The sequence below is a fragment of the Zonotrichia leucophrys genome, chromosome 2 (genome assembly GCF_028769735.1).
Source record: "Zonotrichia leucophrys gambelii isolate GWCS_2022_RI chromosome 2, RI_Zleu_2.0, whole genome shotgun sequence".
Taxonomy (NCBI): Eukaryota; Metazoa; Chordata; class Aves; order Passeriformes; family Passerellidae; genus Zonotrichia; species Zonotrichia leucophrys.
In genome coordinates, this window is record NC_088171.1 from 18161468 (window position 1) to 18181792 (window position 20325).

A 20325-nucleotide genomic window follows, 5' to 3' on the forward strand; every position below is an offset into this window, starting at 1 on the left:
CCATGAACATTCACTGTCCTATGCTACAGGAGAACTCTGGGGACTCTGTTTTTCAATAACTTTTGTTACTGCACTGTTTATTCTAGGCAAGCTGTGAAGTATGCAAAATGATATCAACGATAACTGAGCTATTCTGGGGGGATAAAAGGCCTTAAACTCTTCTTGTTTAGTTTTTTTTAGACACTTTGAATTGTTTTCTAGACATTTTGAATTCTTTTGTCTGGCAGACTTTTCTAGATTTATTTAATTAAGAAAAAATAATTTAAAAAGAGGGATGAAGCCAAGTGAACAACCTCTTTTAAAAAGAAAACAAACTCTAACAGTTAAATACATTACATTGGGTGTGACCTACTGTATAGTTACAACTCCCTGACTAGTTTTCATGGTCATGCATGATGAATTTGTCATAGGATATGATGTGAGCAGCATTCCTTAAAACTGTGCTTTATCATTCAAACGTCAATACCTCTAAATAGCTGGGTAGGGCAAATATTTCCATAATATTATAAAGAATATAAAGTTTATTCTAGTATTGAAGGACAAGAGGAAATTTCTGTTTGCATTTCTTTCAGCTATAAGGACTTTATATTAATAACATGAACCTGAAAAGCAGGAAGGGTATCTTCAGGAGCCAGGAAATTGCAAAGCAAAGCTCGCTGCTCTAGTTTGGCACAGTGAGATTAATAACAAACAAAAATGTAGTTTTGTATTAAAGATGTTTATCATAGACCAAATAAGTCAAAGCCCAGGGTTCTGTCAAGCAGTGCCTAACATTGATCTGAAGGTTATAAATACTTGAAAAAATAGACTAGCATCTTGAATGGCAGCTTTTAGCCATTTTCTTGATATCAAAGTTACTGCATTTAATTTTCAAAGCCTAAGTCAGTCTCACAGACTCAGTACAAGTTAACTGTGACCAAGCTTCCTTTGTAGATCTTAAATGCTGCAATTGCTTCAAAGCTAAACTTTCCAATTCCTCTAAAATGATGGTAATTCTGCTGAAGTTGAAGTAGACAGAAGCCAGAGTCCAGCCTGCAGTGCCACTCTGTCACCTGCTCTAGCACAGGAGTCACAGAAACCAATGTGCATTCTCTTCTGCTGCACATCACAGGATGCTCCCTAGCCCTGCTAATGGGGCAGCATTTCCTATGGCCTCTCTGTGTTCATTACTGTAGGGGAATGGCTTGAAATCCTGCTTCATGTTCTCCCAAATGTCTGGGACACTGTCTGCCAGACATGTTCTGCTGCACTCAGGGTCTCCAGCAGCCACCCTGTGCACTGGGTCACTGCCTCAGGTAATACACAAGAACTCAAAATTCTGGAATATATTAAAACTGGATATGCAAACAGTTTAGAATTATTTCCAGCATGCCCTAAAGTACTGTACATATGCTACTCTTTTGCTTTTAATAATCTCTTCAGTAACCATTTTACCCAAAAATGTCTTTCTCTGCCACAATTGGGGGGATGTGTGTGTGTGTTGTAGCTTACCTTGTAACCACTAAGAAATGCAAGTTTATGCTTGATAAGATTGTTTACAGTTCTGCTGTTCACATAACAGCTGCAGCAACAGGCAGAACGAGAAAAAGAGTTCTTACTTCATCCCCTAATTGGCAAGCTTCTACCTAGGTAAGCCATACCTCTTGAAATATTCTGGATTTTCATGCTTTTCTTGTCTAGTTTTGGTGTTTACATATTAGACTGAGTTGTCAAATGTTTGTTATAGCTTCTTGGAAGCAGAATACATAATGCAGTTGTAAAGGTTGCTTACGGGTAACTCCATAATGGTATTTGCCTTGGACTGCTTTCCTGGTATATCCCTGCCCCCAACCTTTTATTTTCAGTATTTCTTTACATTAAAATTGTGATAGGGTGGGCATGTCCTACTTTTATCAGTAACATGGTAAGAGAGAAATAGATGTCTAATTGAAATTATAAAGTTGTGTAAAGGCCAAAAGCATAAATATATTCACATGGGATTTCTGTACCAGTCTTAACCCTGCTTTGTTTCCCTGTGTGTCACTTCCATCTGGTCCTTTATGGCTCTTGGCTATGTGTCCAGACCTACCCAGTCCTACTTGTTAGTATCATCTACTCTTATTTTCTTTGTTCTTCTCCCCTTTGATCATTTCCCCTGGTTGTATATCTAGAAATGTTTATTCTTTTCCTCCTATTTTTAGTTCATAAACAAACAGCTAAACAAAGATAATAAGAACATTCTTCAGAATGTTTACAGGCTTTTTCATAGTTAAGCCCCAAATATATAATATTCACTAATCATATTTTGGCCCTAATTAAAATAAGTTTTGAAAGTCTACTGTAAATTCATTCATTTTATACTAGTTCATACTGTAAAAGAAAAAGCAAACATTCAGTAAGTATACATTGCTCCATAACAAAATCCTTAGCAGCTTCATTTCCATCATGCACAAAGAACCTCATTAATTCTGGTTTGTACTAATTCTGTGAGTTCACAGAACTATGAATTTGTGTCATTTGCAACAAAACGAAACAAAATGTATTACCTTTTGTGCCAATGAAAAAATCTTCCATGGAGAAGAAACAGCTTTGTGGGTTGGGTGTGTGGCTGCTGACAGCAGTACTATCGAAGTGTACCCCAGCTAAATTTATCTAGGCTTTCATTTCCTTACTCATATTTATTGTTATTAGCAAGACATGACACTTCATTACACTTCTTAAGTGAGCCCTGTAAAATTACTGGAAGATAAGAATATCAAAACAAAGACTCGACAGACACATTCATCCAATATTGATAGGAAGAACAAACATCTCCTGCTTGAGTTTTCTAGCACGATGCTGGAGGAATTTACTTTTTAGTGTCCTGCTCATGTTAATGCTTTTCATTAATCATCTGTCTGTAGTTAGTCAGAACAATTCTCCATATTGCAGTAGTCTGATAAAGAATATGGTTAAAAATTACAGAAAGCGCTGATAGCAGTAACCCAAATAGTCTGAAAGGTAGAAGAAAACAGTCCTAATATAGGAGTGGCAGAATTTGATTTGAGTTTCTGGCTGTAAATTAAATAGCTTCAGATCCACAGGGTTCAGCACTGTGAAATAATTGCAACAGCAGCTTCATTGGCAACTTGGTGGTAACTGATTCTGACTGTGCTGGCTTTAGGGCAAATATTGGCTTTGGGAGGCATTCTTCCAGACAAGGAGAGTCTTCAAATCCTGAAAAGTGTGGATACATATCAGGAGCATTTAACCCAAAGATCAGATGACACATTAAACTCTCTTTCTCAATAGTTGTATGAAATGTTGACATGGAATCGAAATCCCTATTTAGGGATTTTGTCCATTATGAAAATTTTTATTTGATTTATGTTGGTTTGTTCAAGTCTGCATATGCTGTTTATCAGATTCACTACTTATTATTTTACAGGAACAGGAACTATTTTTTCTCAGCACACTTGAGTCTTGATATACAGGCACCACTTTGAGACAGATATATTCTGGAGTGGACTTCTAACACTTTGTAAACCTTGTCTTTTGTTCTTTCAGACATGCTGTCTGTTGTAGCAATAGTTCTTGAAAGAACACTTCCTTAATTCATCAAAAACCCCTGGCTTAATATAAGAAACAAAGCATTTATCACAAAATAATCTTCAACTGCTCTAGCACTTCACCAGATTTTATTTAGTGATTAATTTATTGTTGTAATGTGTGGTTTGAGTTTTTGTATTACTCCCCCATTTTATGTAGTGTATTCCCCCTTTTATATGAAATGGTTCTGCCCTTCCCAGTTTTCCTGCCACAGCTCTCCTGCCAGTTTTGTTCCCATAGCAAAACTGCAATTTATAGAAGCATTCTTAACACCAGATTCCTAAGAATTGTCCTATCAGTTCTCATGTAAGTGCATTAACAGGATGCACCTGTAAACCAGTCAACATTGGACACCAAACTCGCTGTGTAGACCTACCCACAACTTCTCCCTGGATCCATCTTTGTGACCAGAAGTGACAATGACCACATTCTAGAATAGCAGTGCTCCAGCCTGAAATGTTTCCTACTTGGTTGGTGAGAGCCCCTCAGGTAGCACTTAGAATATTTCACTATGCCTAGGTTTCCCTTAAAAAGAACTTTTTCTTCCTTTAATATTTTCTAGGATAGGAATGGCAGAATTCTACCAGCTGTGTATTTGACAGATTGATATTAGAAATTATAACCAGCTTTCAATTTTAAGATGGTGAAAAGCTCTATTTTTATCCACAGTGGGCAGAGAGGCTTGCTACCATTTTCCACAAAAGACAGGATACAAAAAGGATGGAGCAAGTCCAAATTTGAACTTCTTATATGGGAAAGTAAAGGCAGGCAATGATCAGAGTAAGACAAGAAAAAAACAAGCTTCTTCTCATCTGTGAGGCAGTGAAAGCAAAATATTAATAATAATTTTTACAGAATTGGAAGGTAGTGGGAGAGAGCTGCACTGTTCCTGGTGCCTGATCTGTTTATCTTCAACTGCACAGAGAGCACAGGCAACACGGGCATGGGCTGGGGGCAATAGGAAACACAGCCTGCCCCAGCATGTGCACGGTGGTGGGAAGGAGCAGCGACTCCAGAAGACAGCGAGAATGGAAAGTATGATTACTGAACTGTTGGAAATTTTATTTTTCCTTCCCTGGAGTACAAGAAAATCCAGTTAAAACGGTAGTTTAAACCACACCAGCTTAATATTAACCATTAACCCAGGCCAGGCCCCTTGGCCAGCCCTGCCAAAGCCTTTCCACCATTCCGACCGTACCTATACCCGTACAGCTTCCATCCTGCACCCGGCATCCCGCACTGCCCATCCTGCATCCCGCACTGCCCATCCCGCACCCCGCACCGCTCATCCTGCATCCCGGACTAGCCCATCCTGCACTGCTCATCCTGCACCCCGCACCGCCCATTCTGCATCCCGCACTGCCCATCCTTCATCCCACACTGTCCATCCTGTATCCCACGCTCCGCATCTCGCTCCCCGCACCGCCCATCCTGCCATCTCGCACCTGCATCCTGCACCGTCCATCCCGCACCCCACATCCTACACCCCGCATCCTGCACCGTCCATCCCACACCCCACATCCCGCATTCCACACCCCGCACCCCACATCCTGCATCCCGCTCCCCGCCCCGTGCACCCCGCACCCGCCGCGGCCCCGCCCCGCCGCAGCCCCCCGGGCGGGCGGGCGCGCGCAGGAACATGGCGGGGCAGGGCGGGAGCAGCGCTGGAGGCCGCGGCGTTGTGGTAAATGCGGAGCGCGGCACGGCCCGGCCCGGCCCGGCCGCTCGCCCCTCGCCGGCCGCGGCGCCTCCCCGGTCCCCGGCCCCCTTCCCTAAACCCCCCGGCGCTTTGTGGTGAACTCCCGCGCCCTTCCCTTCCCTTCCCCCGGTTCCTCCGGGCCCCCCGGCCGGCGCTTGGGCCGCCTCCCCTCACTCTGTGCCGGCCCCGGCCCCGCTGCGGCTGCCGGAGGGGACGGGCGTGCTGGGCTGGGCCGCGCCTTTGGCTTCCGCCGTGAAAACGCGGTCCGGTACCACCCCAGCGGCTCCTGTGGCCGTGGCTGTGCTTCCCCAGGCTCCTCGAGTACCGGGGATGAGGATCCCCGGGCATCCCGAAGTGGATGTTCCCACCGGAACTCTGAGAGAGAGTCTGCGGGCGCCGTGAGAGAGGGTTGGGCTGCTGCCCGTGTTCTGTTAGGGTGGGAAACAGCCCGAGCCTTGGCCGGGCGTTTGGAGTGCCTGTAGGATTGGATAAATGGTGCAAAAATGAATGAATGAATGTGATCCTTATTCTGATAGACACCCTAGATTCTCCTGTGAAGCAAATGCCATCACTGCCACCACCTTAGGTATGTTCTTATTTTAATGTGGCATTAGGATTTTAACAGAGAGTTCACAGGTGAACCGCCCAGATCATGACCCAGGGCCCTCTGTGTCAGCAGTGGTCACACTGTCCACTCCAACATCCCCTGCATCCCTCTTCTGAGGGACCTGTCCCGTGTGTTCCAGCTCTGTCTGAAAACACCACACAGCAACCACGTCTCCTGACACCTGTGTGATAAATGACATTCCTTAAGTGGGTGACTGTGTGTATCACCAAGCAACAAGAGGTTATTGCAAAGAAGGACATGAATGTGCATGACCATGTTCTGCTGCACTGGTTTAATTTTTTCTGCTCCCCAAAAACCCCACCAGCAGTAAGTCCAGTGCAGCATCATTTAAGTTACAAAAGCTGGACTTTGCTTCATGCTGCTTGGAGCCGAGGACTGAGCTCAATCTCACCTGTGCTCACTTTGCCAGACAAGAAAACAAACAACATTCTTCTAAAGGTGTTGCAATTGAATGGCTTCAGCTTGTCTCTTAGGCCTCAGGGGAACACTTTTGGATATTGCCATGTATTTGTATTCCTTTTTGTATCCATTCACATCAACTTTTTAAAGACTTACTGAAGAGTATCTGCTGGGCTATTCAAACATGCAAAGCTGAACTTTAAAAGTAGGTCTTTCTTTCACTGCAGGAATTTTTTTACACACAAGTATGCCAATGTGTTTAGAATATATATTTACTTACCAGTTGAACACTTTTTTCTTTCTGAAACAATATGAATTTTTTCCTTCATATTTTCAAGGGCCTTTTAAATTCTGAAACAGAATAGTCATAAGAATTTGCAGTTACTTGAAATTTGTCCTATAGCATAGCACTGTGAATAGCTTTAGGATAAATGAGAATTTCTTAGGCTTGTTGGGAAATGCCTGTTTAAAAGAAAGAAGAATATGAAATAGGCTTATTATATCAGACAAATAATTAACTTGAAGGTACACGTGAATTTCATCTTATTTGTCAAATGCCAGCAAGCACTTGTAAACTTCAATATTGTTGTAGTGTTACACTGTTTATGTTCTGCTATTCTAGAGAACCAGAAGGATAAATGGTTCTCATTTATCAAAATTTCATCCTGATCCTGTTTTATAAAGGACTTACTGTAACCTAAGTAAAAGTTATTGGTTTGTATGAATTCTAAAGCAGCTTCTATCCATTTAATTTCATCTGCATCACACTGAAACCCTGCAGTTTGACAAGAATGCAGAAGTAAGCAACACTGACAGAGGTTGCTAGTGGGTATTTGTAACACTTAATGAAATTGTTTCAGTTTGCATTAAAATGCTTTTGAATAGACCGTTCATTTCTAAAAAATGTTTAGAAAGTTTCAGCCCCCCATGCCCTGAAAAAGTAGATGGAAAAATAAGTCTTTGCAGGCTGACTGCTGCAGTGTTTCTGGGACAAGATTTGCTCTAATTAAAAACCTTGCCAAGAAGGATATTTATAATCTCCTGTTTCTATGGAAATGAGGAACACAACTAAGTAACTTTTTTTCTTTTGTGTAGTTTCAAGGCTTGTGTAAGTCAGGGGAAAAGCTTTCATGGATTCCAGTGATCTCCCAGTCATGCCCTTCGTGGGCAAATATTCAGTAGCAGTTGCCAACGAGTAACTTTTTTGATGCAGAAATTTTTGGGTAGGGTTAAGAAAACATGCCAGTCAAGGTGCCTGTAGCTGTCAGGGAATATGCAAAAAAAGCCCCCAAGCAACACAAAATCCACAGGGCAGGACAGTGTTTCAGTACAGCATGAGGCTGGGCTGTGTCTGAGTTAAAGAGGGGTTGTGGAGGAACAGCTCAACATCAAATACGTTATCTTAGCCAAAATTGTGAGAAAACATTTATTGCTCTACAATAAAATGGTAAGCAGAGGTTTCAGTGATGGTCCTTTAAAGATTGTCTGTAGCAAAAATGCCATTAAGACATGCACTGCACAATGGCAAGCTTGTCACCATTTCTCCATGGACTCAAGATTCCTGTAGCCAAGCTGTAGAAAGACAATGTGTGACTTGAGGATTATGATTGTAGGGAAAACCTATTAGGTGTTGCTTTTTATCTTGAACCAGTATTGAAGCAAAGCTTTCTAATGATTTCAAGGTGCCTTGTGAACCTGAGGGTCTTGTCTTTCATAAGGAATAGGGAAAATGTTTGTTTTGGACTTGGTTTAGTTTTTGTGCTGGAGACTTTGCATTTTGTAGCTTCCTGAAGCCTTCAATCGTTGGCTGACTTTTGACCTTGTTAATCTCTACCACCATTGTATCTTGTGAGATCTAATCTCTGTATTCTGATACTTACAAAACCAATGTATACTAAGTCTGTAAAATATTTTTTCTGTGAATATATGGATTTACAGACTAGTTTCATGGTGAGGTGAGGTGAGATGAAAACATTTTGTAATCACTTATCTTTGATGACATCTAAATTAAGAACCTTACCTTTAGGAAGAAGTACAGTTTTTCACATGATTTGTGCAAATACCATCCATGAACCACATAAATTATTTTCCATATGCACTGTTTCATCTGTAGAATACTTATCTATTTATTTATTTATGACTTTAAGTCATTCTAAACTAGGAATGTACAATTTTAATATAGAATTTTATGACTTTTAATTCTACCATTGAATCTCCCATTGGAAAATCCCTTCTTACTGGCAATATTATATTTGCACTCTGAGTTTGAAAGTACTTAGAAATTTACTTTTGCCACTAGTTTAGCATTAAATATTTCCTTTGTCTGTCTAGTTCTTTGTAATTTCAGGTGACATTTTCCACATTCTGTGGGTAAAAAACTGTAGCATTTGATTTCTGAGTTATATTGAGAAGCAAAATAATTAATGGGAAAAGCAAAATAGTAAATTGTAACTGGAAGAAAGTATGGCACACAATAAATCCATCCAACAGAATGTACTAGAATAGTACTAGAATGCTGATTCTGTATCACTTACATAATGTCAAACACCATGAAGTGTTCTTGACAGTACTGTTTGATATTCAGATTTCAGACAATTGGCCTGGATACAGTCTGGATTTGTTCACTTATCCTCAGCACTACTATGGTGACCTGGAATATGTGCTCATTCCTCATGGCATTATTGTTGACAGGTATGTGTAGCTTGAATGTTACTAAATAAATTGTTTGGTCACTAGTATTATTCTTTTTTATGAAGGCTGTCATCTATATACAGTATATATTGTAAGTTAAAAACTTGGATATTTTTATTTAGAAATTTAAATTAGTACATTTTAGTCTATGCTGGAGTTCCTACACTTTTAACATACAAAATGGTCTTTGGTATTCCTGGAAATTTCAGCTGTAAACAATCTGAGGAACAATATAAAAAATGAAAATTCATCAAAGAAATGTTTCTTAATAAGAGGTTTTCCCCATTCTCAGACTTGATAAAAGATGATAAAAGACTATTTTATTAATCTTCAGTAAAGTAAGTGATCCTCATTCTTACAGCACTAAAAGGAATTATATATTTCAGATCAAATGAAATAATTTAATATTTCTAATATCTTCTATTTCTCATATAAAAATATAATAATTATTGCTACATGAGCAATAATTATAGAGCAATAATTATATATAGAGAGAGCATTAAAATTAAAATATGTGAAAATTAAGCAACAGCTGTTTCTTATCTTCAGTCTAGAGCTTATTCTCCTCTGGTCCATGCACAGATTTCACTACAGTTCAATCAAGGTACTTATGTAGGGGCAAACTGATTTCTGTATTACACCTAATAAAGAATAAAAACAACCAAACCTGAAAAATGTAATAATAAAATACATGGGATAAATTATAGGATTATTTAATAAATTGAATCCTGTCAACAAGTCCACTCTCATTGAAACTACTAATCTAATTCAGAGACCTATCAAATAATTTTCCAGTGGAAGTATTTACAGAATATAATGCTCTGAGCTGTTTTTCCTCAAAACATCAAACAACATTGTGAAGTTTTCTGTTGATACTTACATCTAGAAATGACCCAGTTGACCCAGTACCCTATTGGGGGTCTAGAAATGCTATCTTTAAAGTTAATATTTATTATTTACATTTATTATTAAGACTGTTATTTCTTATTTTTATCTTGAAAATGTAAGTAGCATTGTGTGGCACAAATGTGTATCTTTTGTTTCCAATCATCTGCCACATTGTGTTTGCCCTGCAGAATTGCCAGAGAGGATAGGTTTGCTTGGGAACTCCACAGTTCTGGGCTCATTGGAGCATTCACTCAATTATGATCTTGAACAAGTCACTGAAGCTCTTTGCACTCTTCATTTCTGCTGTATGAAGCACTGAGCTGTACAGAATAGTGATAATATACACTCTTTATAAGCTTTTCATTGATGCTCTATTTCTTTCTAGTTTTTATGTATGTTTTTTATTAAAACTGTAAGGGTAGCATCTTCCAAAGCCAATCAGCATGAAAGTTTCAAATATTCTTCCGTATATTTCACTTAATTTTTTCTTCTTGTGCAGTAACTAACATAACAAATTGGGTGTTTGTGCAGGTATATTTTATACTGATAATTCCTGTGAGGTAAAATGGAAGACTAGTTTACATTCTTTTCTCTCGAGTCTCTGACATATTTATGAGCCCAAAATATGCTGAGATGTGTAGGTGCTGTTTGTATAGCTGGGGAATTTATGCATTTAAAGTTAACTTAAATGGTTAGTTAAATTTAACTTCACTTTATGCATCTAAGGTTAACTTAGATTCAAGTGCTTTGCATCTTGCATCCATCACTCTGTTTGGATCTGCCATCTGTGAGCTGGATGCAAACCCAGTCAAGCACTGGAATGGACTGGAAGGTGGTAGAGGCACCATTCCTGGAGGTGTTCAAGGAATGACTGGACATGGCACTTACTGTTCTGGTCTAGCTGACATTGTGGTGATCACTCCAAGGGTTGGGCTTGAAGATCTTGAAGGTCTTTTCCAATCTAAATCACTCTGTGATTCTGTGAAGTCAGACTTCTTAAGCAATGCCAGTCAAGCTTTATACTCAGCATAGTGTTTGTAAAGCACACCATGAACTTAGAGCATCTGCACCTAAAGTTATTTTATCTCGAATTTTTTTTGCCCAGGACAGAACGACTGGCAAAAGATATTATGCAAGACATTGGAGACAATGATATAGTGGTTCTCTGTGTCCTCAAAGGTGGCTACAAGTTCTGTGCTGATCTTGTGGAGCACATTAAAAATCTCAGCAGAAATTCAGAAAGGTTCATCTCCATGAAAGTCGATTTTGTTAGACTGAAAAGTTACCACGTAAGTCAACAACTGATTTATGTAGATTCTGCTTGAATGGCATAATAAATAATTGACTTTTGCATGTGAGATCTCCACCTCCAATTATAAGAAAAACTATGTGAAAAATATTTTTGTTTGAAAAACATGTGAGGGTTTTTTTAAATTATTGTAAATAATATGAATGAGAATATTGTTTTATTTAGTCTGTCTTTTACTTCTGGACAGGGAAGTATTCAAATTTCATTCATGTAAAATGTCAACATTTGTTTGTTCTCAAAATTCTCAGCAGTTCTGTCAAGTTAATTTCATGTTACTTCATTTTCCACTCCCACATAGTTTGGCATAACTGCAAGGTGGTGAATCTATGTCTTCTTCTAAATGTTTAATGCTAAGTAAATGAAATGCTTTCATCTTCATAGCATGCAGTTTACATAGCAGCAAAATATACCACCAGATGATGATAGTGTTCTACAAGAAAATGCAACAAGCCATTCAGTCAAATCCAGTGTTGAACTAATCATCAAGTCCTCCTGTTATCTTCAGAGGAAATTATGCAATCATAATTCATCTGTGTCACTGAGGATATGATAGTGAGATGACCAGCATATTTTAGAATCTCTAACTGCAATTTCTTATTGCAGAAGTTATAAATTTATGTTCTAACTTGCAGTGTATGTTTCATGGTGAGGGAGCATTTCTATAAGTAAGTTGTTGTAGAAGTGTCTGAGGAAGTACACTAAATAAATAGAGTGATGATAAGGTGTCTTGCAGAAATGCAACTTGCTGTGTCCAGCAGTTCCCACAATAACTCTATATCCTTTCCACAGTTTGTTGGCTGGCATTTTCTTCTGACCCCAGTGACTATAAAATTTCCCTATCTTTCACAGATCTGGTCTGACTTTTTTTCAGTGTGGAAAAAACGTGAATGAGAACCTTTTATAGCCATTAGGTTAGGATTTGGTCCTAGGACTTCTGTTTCAAGAATTACTTCTATGAAGCACATGTGAAATACTAATATTATGTATTTTTTAGGTAGTCAGCAGCATTACAGAAATAATAAATTATAATGTTATATTATGTCCCACATAATGGCACATGGAAATTTTACTCAGTTTTTTTGCATAGTTATAATAGCACTTCAGTAACACTGCTGAACAAATAGAGGAATTACTTAAATTGGATTTTATTTTGCATCTGGCATGTAGTTAATGCATATGCTTTTCCTACAGAGTTATCCAGTATGAAGATATCCTAGTTCTAATATTTCTTTCCTTGGGGTCAAATCTTATTAGCCACACTAACCCATAACCAATGAGCAGCAGGAGGTGTGTACTGCAAAAGTGTGAAAATTTTCAACTCTTTAGCTTAGGAAATAATGTAAAAGCATGTTATATCAAACTGAAACAGCACCAATAATTTTATTATGCAAGGGGGCAATTACCAATACTAAGTCTTAGATGGCTGTGCGTATTTTGGGTCCTAGCCTCATGCTGTATCAGAAAGGTAGCACCTTCCCAAGAACTAGTGCCTGCATCTGCATTTTTGAAAATATATTCTTTTTACTTGTATGTACTTCCAAACAGGTGTCATATATTTAGAGGTTGAAGCTGTCCTTGATTTAGTGCTTGGATCAGTGCTTGATACCTGTCTGGTCTGAGAAGCTGAATTACATTGAGAAGAAATTTGAAATTGCATTAGTATTAGTAGATGCAGTCCATGAGATGTGCATAAACATAATGCTGACTAAAGCACCAGTATCCTTTGCATCTTGAGTTACTGCTGTGTCCTGTGCAATTGCAGGTTTTGGGGAATGTCCCCTTGTCAGCATAGCTGGGCTCAGATCACTTAAGGAACTCGCTGTACCTGGTCTGAGTGACTTCTTATCCCAGCCTTACACGAAACTCCCAATTCTCCATGTTAGTTTATTCTGTAATAACATATCTTTCTCAGTGTTTTACACTTTAATCAGAGGCAACAATTACAGCTTTAGAGATAAGACTCTACTTAAAATCTTGGAGCATCACCAGTTCCACTCCTTTGTTCTCTTCTGTGTTTTCTATTTCACTTTTTAGTAAGACTTATTATTACCCTCTCTTTTTATCCCCTTTTCATTTTACAGACTCTGTTCTTCTCACATTATTTATCCTGATTCCTTTTACTAACTGTTCTCTCTTTCTCTCCTGAAGGGAGTCCTGCTGCTCTCAAGCTTCCTTCAGACCTGTCTCCCTTCCCCCCTCGAGCTGTTTAAATCCAGCAACTAATTTCAGCTCATACTCATGGGATTTTTGTATTGTCTCATTCCAGCTTCAATATTGAAAGGTTAGTTGATTTTTAGGGGCTGTAACTCAAAGTGGGATTTCTTGATTTAACAAGAAAGGATAGCAAAAATGGGCTGTAATTGTGACTCAGAGTCAGATCTTGGCACCAGTGAAAGTAAACCCTTAATTACCTGGTATCAGTGGAAAATGCTGTACTTTGCTGTTTGGCATACAGACACGATTACAGGTGAAGGAGATTGCAAATATGACCAGTTTTACATGGCTCTTTGTTTTTCAAACCTGTCATGATGTTACAGAATTTACACTTTATTAATATGTTAGGATTTTTTTTCATATTAAGTAGCTGAAAGCTGGGCATGAGTCTTCTTTGTAAGATTTCTTCCTGCAAATGAATAAATTAAAAAAAAAGCATAGTACATTTAGATTCTCTAGATATTAATGAGATGAATGGCTACTTGTACTGCCATAATCAGGATCGTTTTATCTGATTTGCAAAATATTGTCATATGTGCCTGAATATTTTTACATGTTTGTGAGAAAAGTTCCTGTATTTTACAAGGAGCACATTAAAAGAAAGCACCAAGATAACAGTTAGAAAATATGATTTCAGGAGTAAACAGATAGGAAGCATCATGTGGAGTTAAGGATAAAAGTCAGGAAGTAGATGGAGAGAAAAACCAAATCAATTTTCCAGATGAAAATCTGAATGAAAAGTAGCAGCTCTGAGTTTTAAGAGGCAGAAAAGAGAAAACATACACTGTTTTGAGTAAACTCAAGAGTAGCAAGGCAAGAAGTATAGTGGGTAGAGCAAGAAGCACTACAATAGTCTTCATGGGAAATATGATGAATTTATATAAAGATGCATGCCAAGTTTTAGGGGAAAACACTGTATTCTGACAACACTGACATGAGAACTGATAGAATTTACCAGCTTTTTAGGTATTAGGTTCTAAGATATTGGATTTTAATATAAATCAGGAACAGTGGAACTGACTGCAGAGATTTTTGAATTTAAAACTGGATGAATAAAATTTACTATATTCAATTTTTACCATGCTGATTTTTCCCCCAAGTGATTGTTCCTCCACAGGGAATCAGAGTTCTGAAGTTGAAAATGGGTGAGGATTTCAGTTTGAAAGGAGAATTCAAAATTCATTTCAAAAGCATTATATGTTGAAGTCACAGATGAGAAGTAATGGTGGAAGAAGTTGAGTTGGGGAATGCCATGTAAGGAGAATGTGGCCCTAGCAGGAGAGATGGTGCACCCAGAAATTGCATTATATATTTGTGATATTGATAATTTCAGGAGATTAAAGAGCTGATTAGGAAGAATCCAGAGGGAAGTAAAAAAGAGAAATTAGGAAGATGTTTTCCTAGGCTGTTTTTAATTAAATGATATGACTAGACAAGGAAGTATATTTGAGGATGAACCAAAAGAGAGTATGAACAAAAAAAATAGAAGGATGTGGATGTCATGAAGAGAAGGGCTGAATAGGATATGTTTTAGTGAAAACACACACTATAAGAAGTGTAGCACAAGAGTAGACTATTCATAAAATATAATTAGAGCTTCTCTTTGTTAAGTGTGGAAGACACAATTTAGGACCAGCTGAAAAGGTAAAGGTTGAATTACAGCTTCAGAGAGAAGAGGATGTTCTGGCTTAGCAAGTCTAATCCACAACTAAGAGATGCAACAGTATCACCTAATCCTGTTCCATGGCTATGCCAAATGGGACCTTTAAGTCAAACCTCAATTTTTAAATGGAATTGAAAAAATTTACAAGTCGAGTAAGGATGCAGACTTTCTTGAGTAGTTCTCAGCAGCCTCTCAGAAGAGAGGGTAAATGCATGTGAATCAAACTAAAAAGAGAAGGAATAATAGTAAGAGTCATTGTTGAAACTGGTGGTAGGGACTGATGGAAGAAAGGAGAAACACCACACACTTTTATTAGGCAGACCAGTGTGCTTTCTACATGCATTGCTACCTGTTCTTGTAAAATGTTTAGTATTCCCATATGGTTATCCATAGATATCTATCTAATTCTCTTAATTACTATATTTTATAAAATAGATATGATAGTAAAGCTCACATCTTGGGGAAGGACAAGTGAATCTTGGTGGCATAACCTTTGTTCACTGAAAACCATGGAGAGGTAAACTAGGAATGAGATTGTTACCTTTCCTTAAGTACTCTGTGATTTGTTTGGTTATATGTGTGGACTAAAGTGGCAGATGAGCATCCATCTCTGTTAATTTGAAATGACATTGTTATAACAAATTCTGTTACTTTGAATAACTTTGGGATCCCACCTGGAGCACTTCATCCAGCTCTGGAATCCTCTGTACAGCAAAGACAAGGATCTGTTGGAGAAGGCAACGTACATGGTCCCAGGTCTGGAGCACCTCTCCTGGGAAGACAGACTGGTTCAGTTGGGTTGTTCAGCCTGGAGAAAAGAAGAGGAGACCTTAGAGCAGATGGCCAGTATCTGAAAGGGGCTTTCAAGAAAGGTGGAGATGTTTACAAGGCCATGGAATGATAGGACAAGGGGAAATGTCTTTAAATTGAAAGAGGGTAGGCTCAGACTAGATAGAAGGGAGAAATTTTTTTTTATGAAGTTGGTGAGGCACTGGAACATGTTGCCTAGAGATGTGTTTGGTGCTCCAAATATGAATGAACTTCAGAGGAAACTTCCAGAGGATTTGGTCAATTCATGTAATTCTTTCAAATGAGTACATTATTTATGGTTTCCAGAACATAACTATAAAAAAAAAAAAAGTGTAAAAATGTGACTGCTGAATTGTAATCCATGTACAATGGGTGCATTGAATTCAGTTCACAAACATATTCATTGATATGATCTGTTTCCTCTTCAGCCTCCAGTTGTTTGAAACATATTTACAATTGTTGGTTATTAGTCTTGGCATAAACAGAACTATTAGTGCTGCAAGAATCTGAAAACAAGCAACAAAACAAGAATTGTTTAGTAGGAATCTGAATGTTTTTGCTATATGAAGCCATCTCAGTAAATAGTTTTGCTAAATCTCTCTACTGTAGGAGTAAGGAAACAGAGATTTTATAATGACTAAGTTGAAAGCTTGGTAAACGGAGTAAAAGAATTTCTTTTTCTGCCATGCATTTTCTTCTCATACACCAAATGAGTGTACTTGATTCTTAAAAGACTCCACAGAATGAAGCATCAGACTATAATCAGAGTGGTATAACATGTACAGTCCTACTTTTCATAATAACCTATTCTTATTCAGCATAATTTTACTGTATGTAACTTGGCTTTTTTAAGATCACTATGAACTTTGCATTTAAAAATAACATGTTGAAATCCTGCTGGAAAAGCAGGTAGCCTTAAAATGCTGTTATTAATTTAACAACACAGAAGAAACAACTGTCTTGCTTGCATTTAGTGATTCATGTCTATACCCAGACTCTACACCAGTGTTACAATGATTGTTTATCTCCATTGCTGTGTCTCACAGGAGAACACAACTTATGATCTCCTGAGAAAAATAATCATGCTGAGATGAAAGAGAATTCACATTAGTTTCTGTACTTACAAGTTTTCTTTTAGTCAGGTTGTGAGTTCCCTTTATTTTGCTCCATGTACACAGTTCAGCTGATGACTGCATCATCATATTGATGCTGAGTAGCCATGGAAGAATTACAAATTGGAGCCTACCTGATAGAATGAGTTCCTGTCAGCTTTAAAGCCAAGTTCTACCATAATTTCTAACGACTGAACTCCAAATTATCTGCGAATCTTACATTTGACCTGCATATAAATAACTTCAATATAGGCAAAAATGGGATCTAATTTGAAAATTAGTGATTTGTGGTTTATTTAATTTGGAGAGAGGTTGTGTGTGTACCAGACATTAAAAACTAAAATATACTCTTAACCTTTTCCAGGTCTTTCAGTCACCACTGCAGACAGTGAACAACTCTACAGAGGATTTTGCAGCATGATAAAGTTTTAGATGCTAATGGGCAGCAGAAACATGACATAATTTAGTCCATAGAAGTTAGCAGTGTCAAGGTTGTTGCTGTTCTGGGAGAGATGTTCTGTTGATTGTAGATGGTGTTGTCAGAGAGATCTCTTATGGGCAAGCTCATGATGAGAGATTTGGGAAATCTGCTCCTTGAATTGCCAAAGGGGTTTCATTGCTGTGCACCTTCTTTCTCTATTAATGGATGAAATAGCATTTACATTCTGAAGCAGTAGTATCTTTTTGAGTGAAAGTTCCATGAGATGTTCAGACCTGCTAAAAGAAGTAAGTAAGTAAAAGGTTTTTTACTTGAACAGCCACAAATCTTAAGCAGGCATTGGTGCCCTCCCTGTACCTCTTATAGTTCAGTTATTTTCCGAAATTTAGTAAGACTTGAGATGGTTAAGAAGGTGATGAGCAGTGGAAACAGATCATATATTTTGTGAATTGAGTGTTTGGAGATACTACAATTCACAGTTCTCCAAACTGTGTCCAAATGTTCCTTTTCCAAGTGTTAAGGCTTATATAAAAATAGAATATCCTTCATGAAAGAAACAAAAAACCCACATCAACATACAGCAGTGTCTTACTGCAAAATATCAGCCTCAGAGACACTCAAACTTTTCAGAGAAATAGCTGAAAATATGTTAGTAATGCAAGTCATCCCAAAAGCTTATTCTTGCAGCTAGCTGATGAAATTTTAAATTCAGAAAAATGTAATGAGAAGAATGACAGTCGTTAAATTGTGGGTGGTGTGAGAGTAGCCGCAGAATTCAGGCACTCTGAGAGTAAACTCTCCTGCCAGGTTAATGTGTACATCAGGTCCAGTGGCTTGCTTAGCACTGCAGGTGGGTCCCTTTTCTGATTGCACCTGCACTGGCTGGAGCAGTGACTGTCCCCATTCCCCAGGGACTGCAGTGCCCTCCAGGCAGTCACCCTGGCCAGCCCAGCTGCTCCTGAGCTCCCTAACCTCTTTCAGCCCAGAGAACAGCACTTGGGAGAGAATGTCTGTTTGGACCCCTTGAGCTTGCTGGATTTGTTTTTAGCAACCCAGATGCACACATGAATGTCAGTAGCCCCTGCCAGAGGGAGACTTACAAGCAGCTGGGGACAGCTTGTGGGCAGTAAATTCTTTAGTCAGCACAGATCTTGCTGGAAAAAATGAGTTTGCCCATAATCAAGGGACCCTCACTACCATGTGTGCAAGCCTCAGACTCACTCGCTGCTTTACCTGAGAGATGCTCCTCAAAGGTATCAGGAGAAGTGTGGATATTTCAACTCTAATTATTTTTGTGTACCAGGCTAGTTCTCATAGTGTTCTAAGATAAAATGAAGAAGGCCATACTATATGGAATAAAATGTAAACTTAAAAGTCAGAGTCTTGAAATGTCTTAGGTCTGGAGGCAAATGCTCTCCTTTCACCTACATGGCATCTACTGCTTCCATTTAATGTGGTGGCAGAGTTGTGAGATATGAGAACTTTAATTCAGTTCTTGCTCAAAGAAAGTGTTTTATTTAAAATAAAACATACAGTTTTATTTTGTGCGTAGGGGCTTGAGATGCTGCTTCTAATGTAAGTAGGTGTTAATTTGTGGGTATAGTTCAGGAAAGGACATAAGTCTATCATACAGTCAGTTTATCCACTTTATTTCTAATGTAAAACTTACTTATAAAGGATGATCTTTGTAACTGTATGCATCAGATAACACACCTACACATCACTTGAATATGTTAGCACCATCTGAAATCTTAGTGATTTTTTTAAAGTATGAGTAAGTGTGTCAGTGACTCACATATGAAAGATTTGGGGGAGCCAAACAACTCAGCCAAGGGAGAACTGAGTAGGAAGTGGCCTGATTGCCATGGGGACAGAACTAGAGCAGATGTGGTAGTGAAGGCAGAGTGATACTGAGCTGTCCTACAACTTTCCAGAAGTATCAAAGTATTGTTTAAAAGCATTTATGGAGCATATTAAAGCAAGTAACTACATGCTTTTTAAGATACTTTTCATTTTTATCTATAATTTCCAGCTTAGGTATTACCTTCCTTTATACTGATATGTGATTTTTAGCTATGGAATTCTTGTTTAAAATTAAAAAAAAAATCACTTTCCTCTATTGTGGGTTGGTGCTACGTTCTTTTGGATTTCATATCTAATATAAACTCCATAGAGGTATTTTCTAATGTTTTTTGAGAAATTTGTGTCCCCAAGGGTCACGTTTTTCTTTCAAGCTGTAATGTTTTCTTTTGAAAAATGTCTTCTATTTTGAAATCAATGTCTTGGATTATAGTATATTGCATAGGGTACAGCTACTATGTATAAATGGAGTTTAAGGTCTGAAGTTCCTTTTTCTTAAGTTATTTTTGTATGAGTGGGGTTTTTTGTGAGCTTAAATCTTTGGTAATTTTAAGCAATCCAGGTTCCTGAAATCTTGCCATTTAAGACTGTAGATGTTTTTGAAACTGGCCACTTCTAGAATAGATTCAAAGCATCAAGGGATTTTATTAGAAACATCCAACAGTTCATATTTTCAAAGAATTAGATTCCCCTGGATACTGTATTTGTTGTAAAGCAGTAGTTGCTTATAAAGCCTAAAATATTGAAGTTTAGTTTAGTTTAGTAAAATGTTTTGTTTCATATTCTGCCAAAAATATACCAAGCCATACTAAATTATGGCATTTGCAGCAATACTATATGTCATCCTGCTTTATGGATTTTACAGTGACAGGGAAACAGGATCTTACATGTAAGATAGGTCCAGAACTTAATGGTCACTAATCCTGTTGTAAAATAAGATCTGATGAGTTTGAAATTACTGTGACATGTTTATGCATTGGAAAAATATCACATTACTTGGATGCTAGCAGTACCATTTAATATGGGAGTTTTTCATAGTAAGATCT

At 38.1% G+C, this 20325-nt stretch overlaps 1 protein-coding gene across 3 annotated transcripts in view; it reads left to right on the plus strand.

Moving 5' to 3' along the window:
* Positions 1-4689: 4689 nt before the first annotated feature.
* Positions 4690-20325, plus strand: part of PRTFDC1 (phosphoribosyl transferase domain containing 1) — a 43382-nt gene continuing 27746 nt past the window's right edge. The window contains exons 1-3 of one of the 3 annotated variants that reach the window (XR_010439088.1): positions 4690-5251; positions 8878-8984; positions 10978-11161. Coding sequence is in view for 2 of the 3 variants with exons in the window: in XM_064704099.1 (XP_064560169.1) it covers positions 5207-5251; positions 8878-8984; positions 10978-11161 (336 nt within the window). In the remaining variant the exon portion in view is untranslated. The remainder of the gene's footprint in view (positions 5252-8877; positions 8985-10977; positions 11162-20325) is intronic. The other 2 variants (XM_064704099.1, XM_064704098.1) reach the window with 2 other exon arrangements.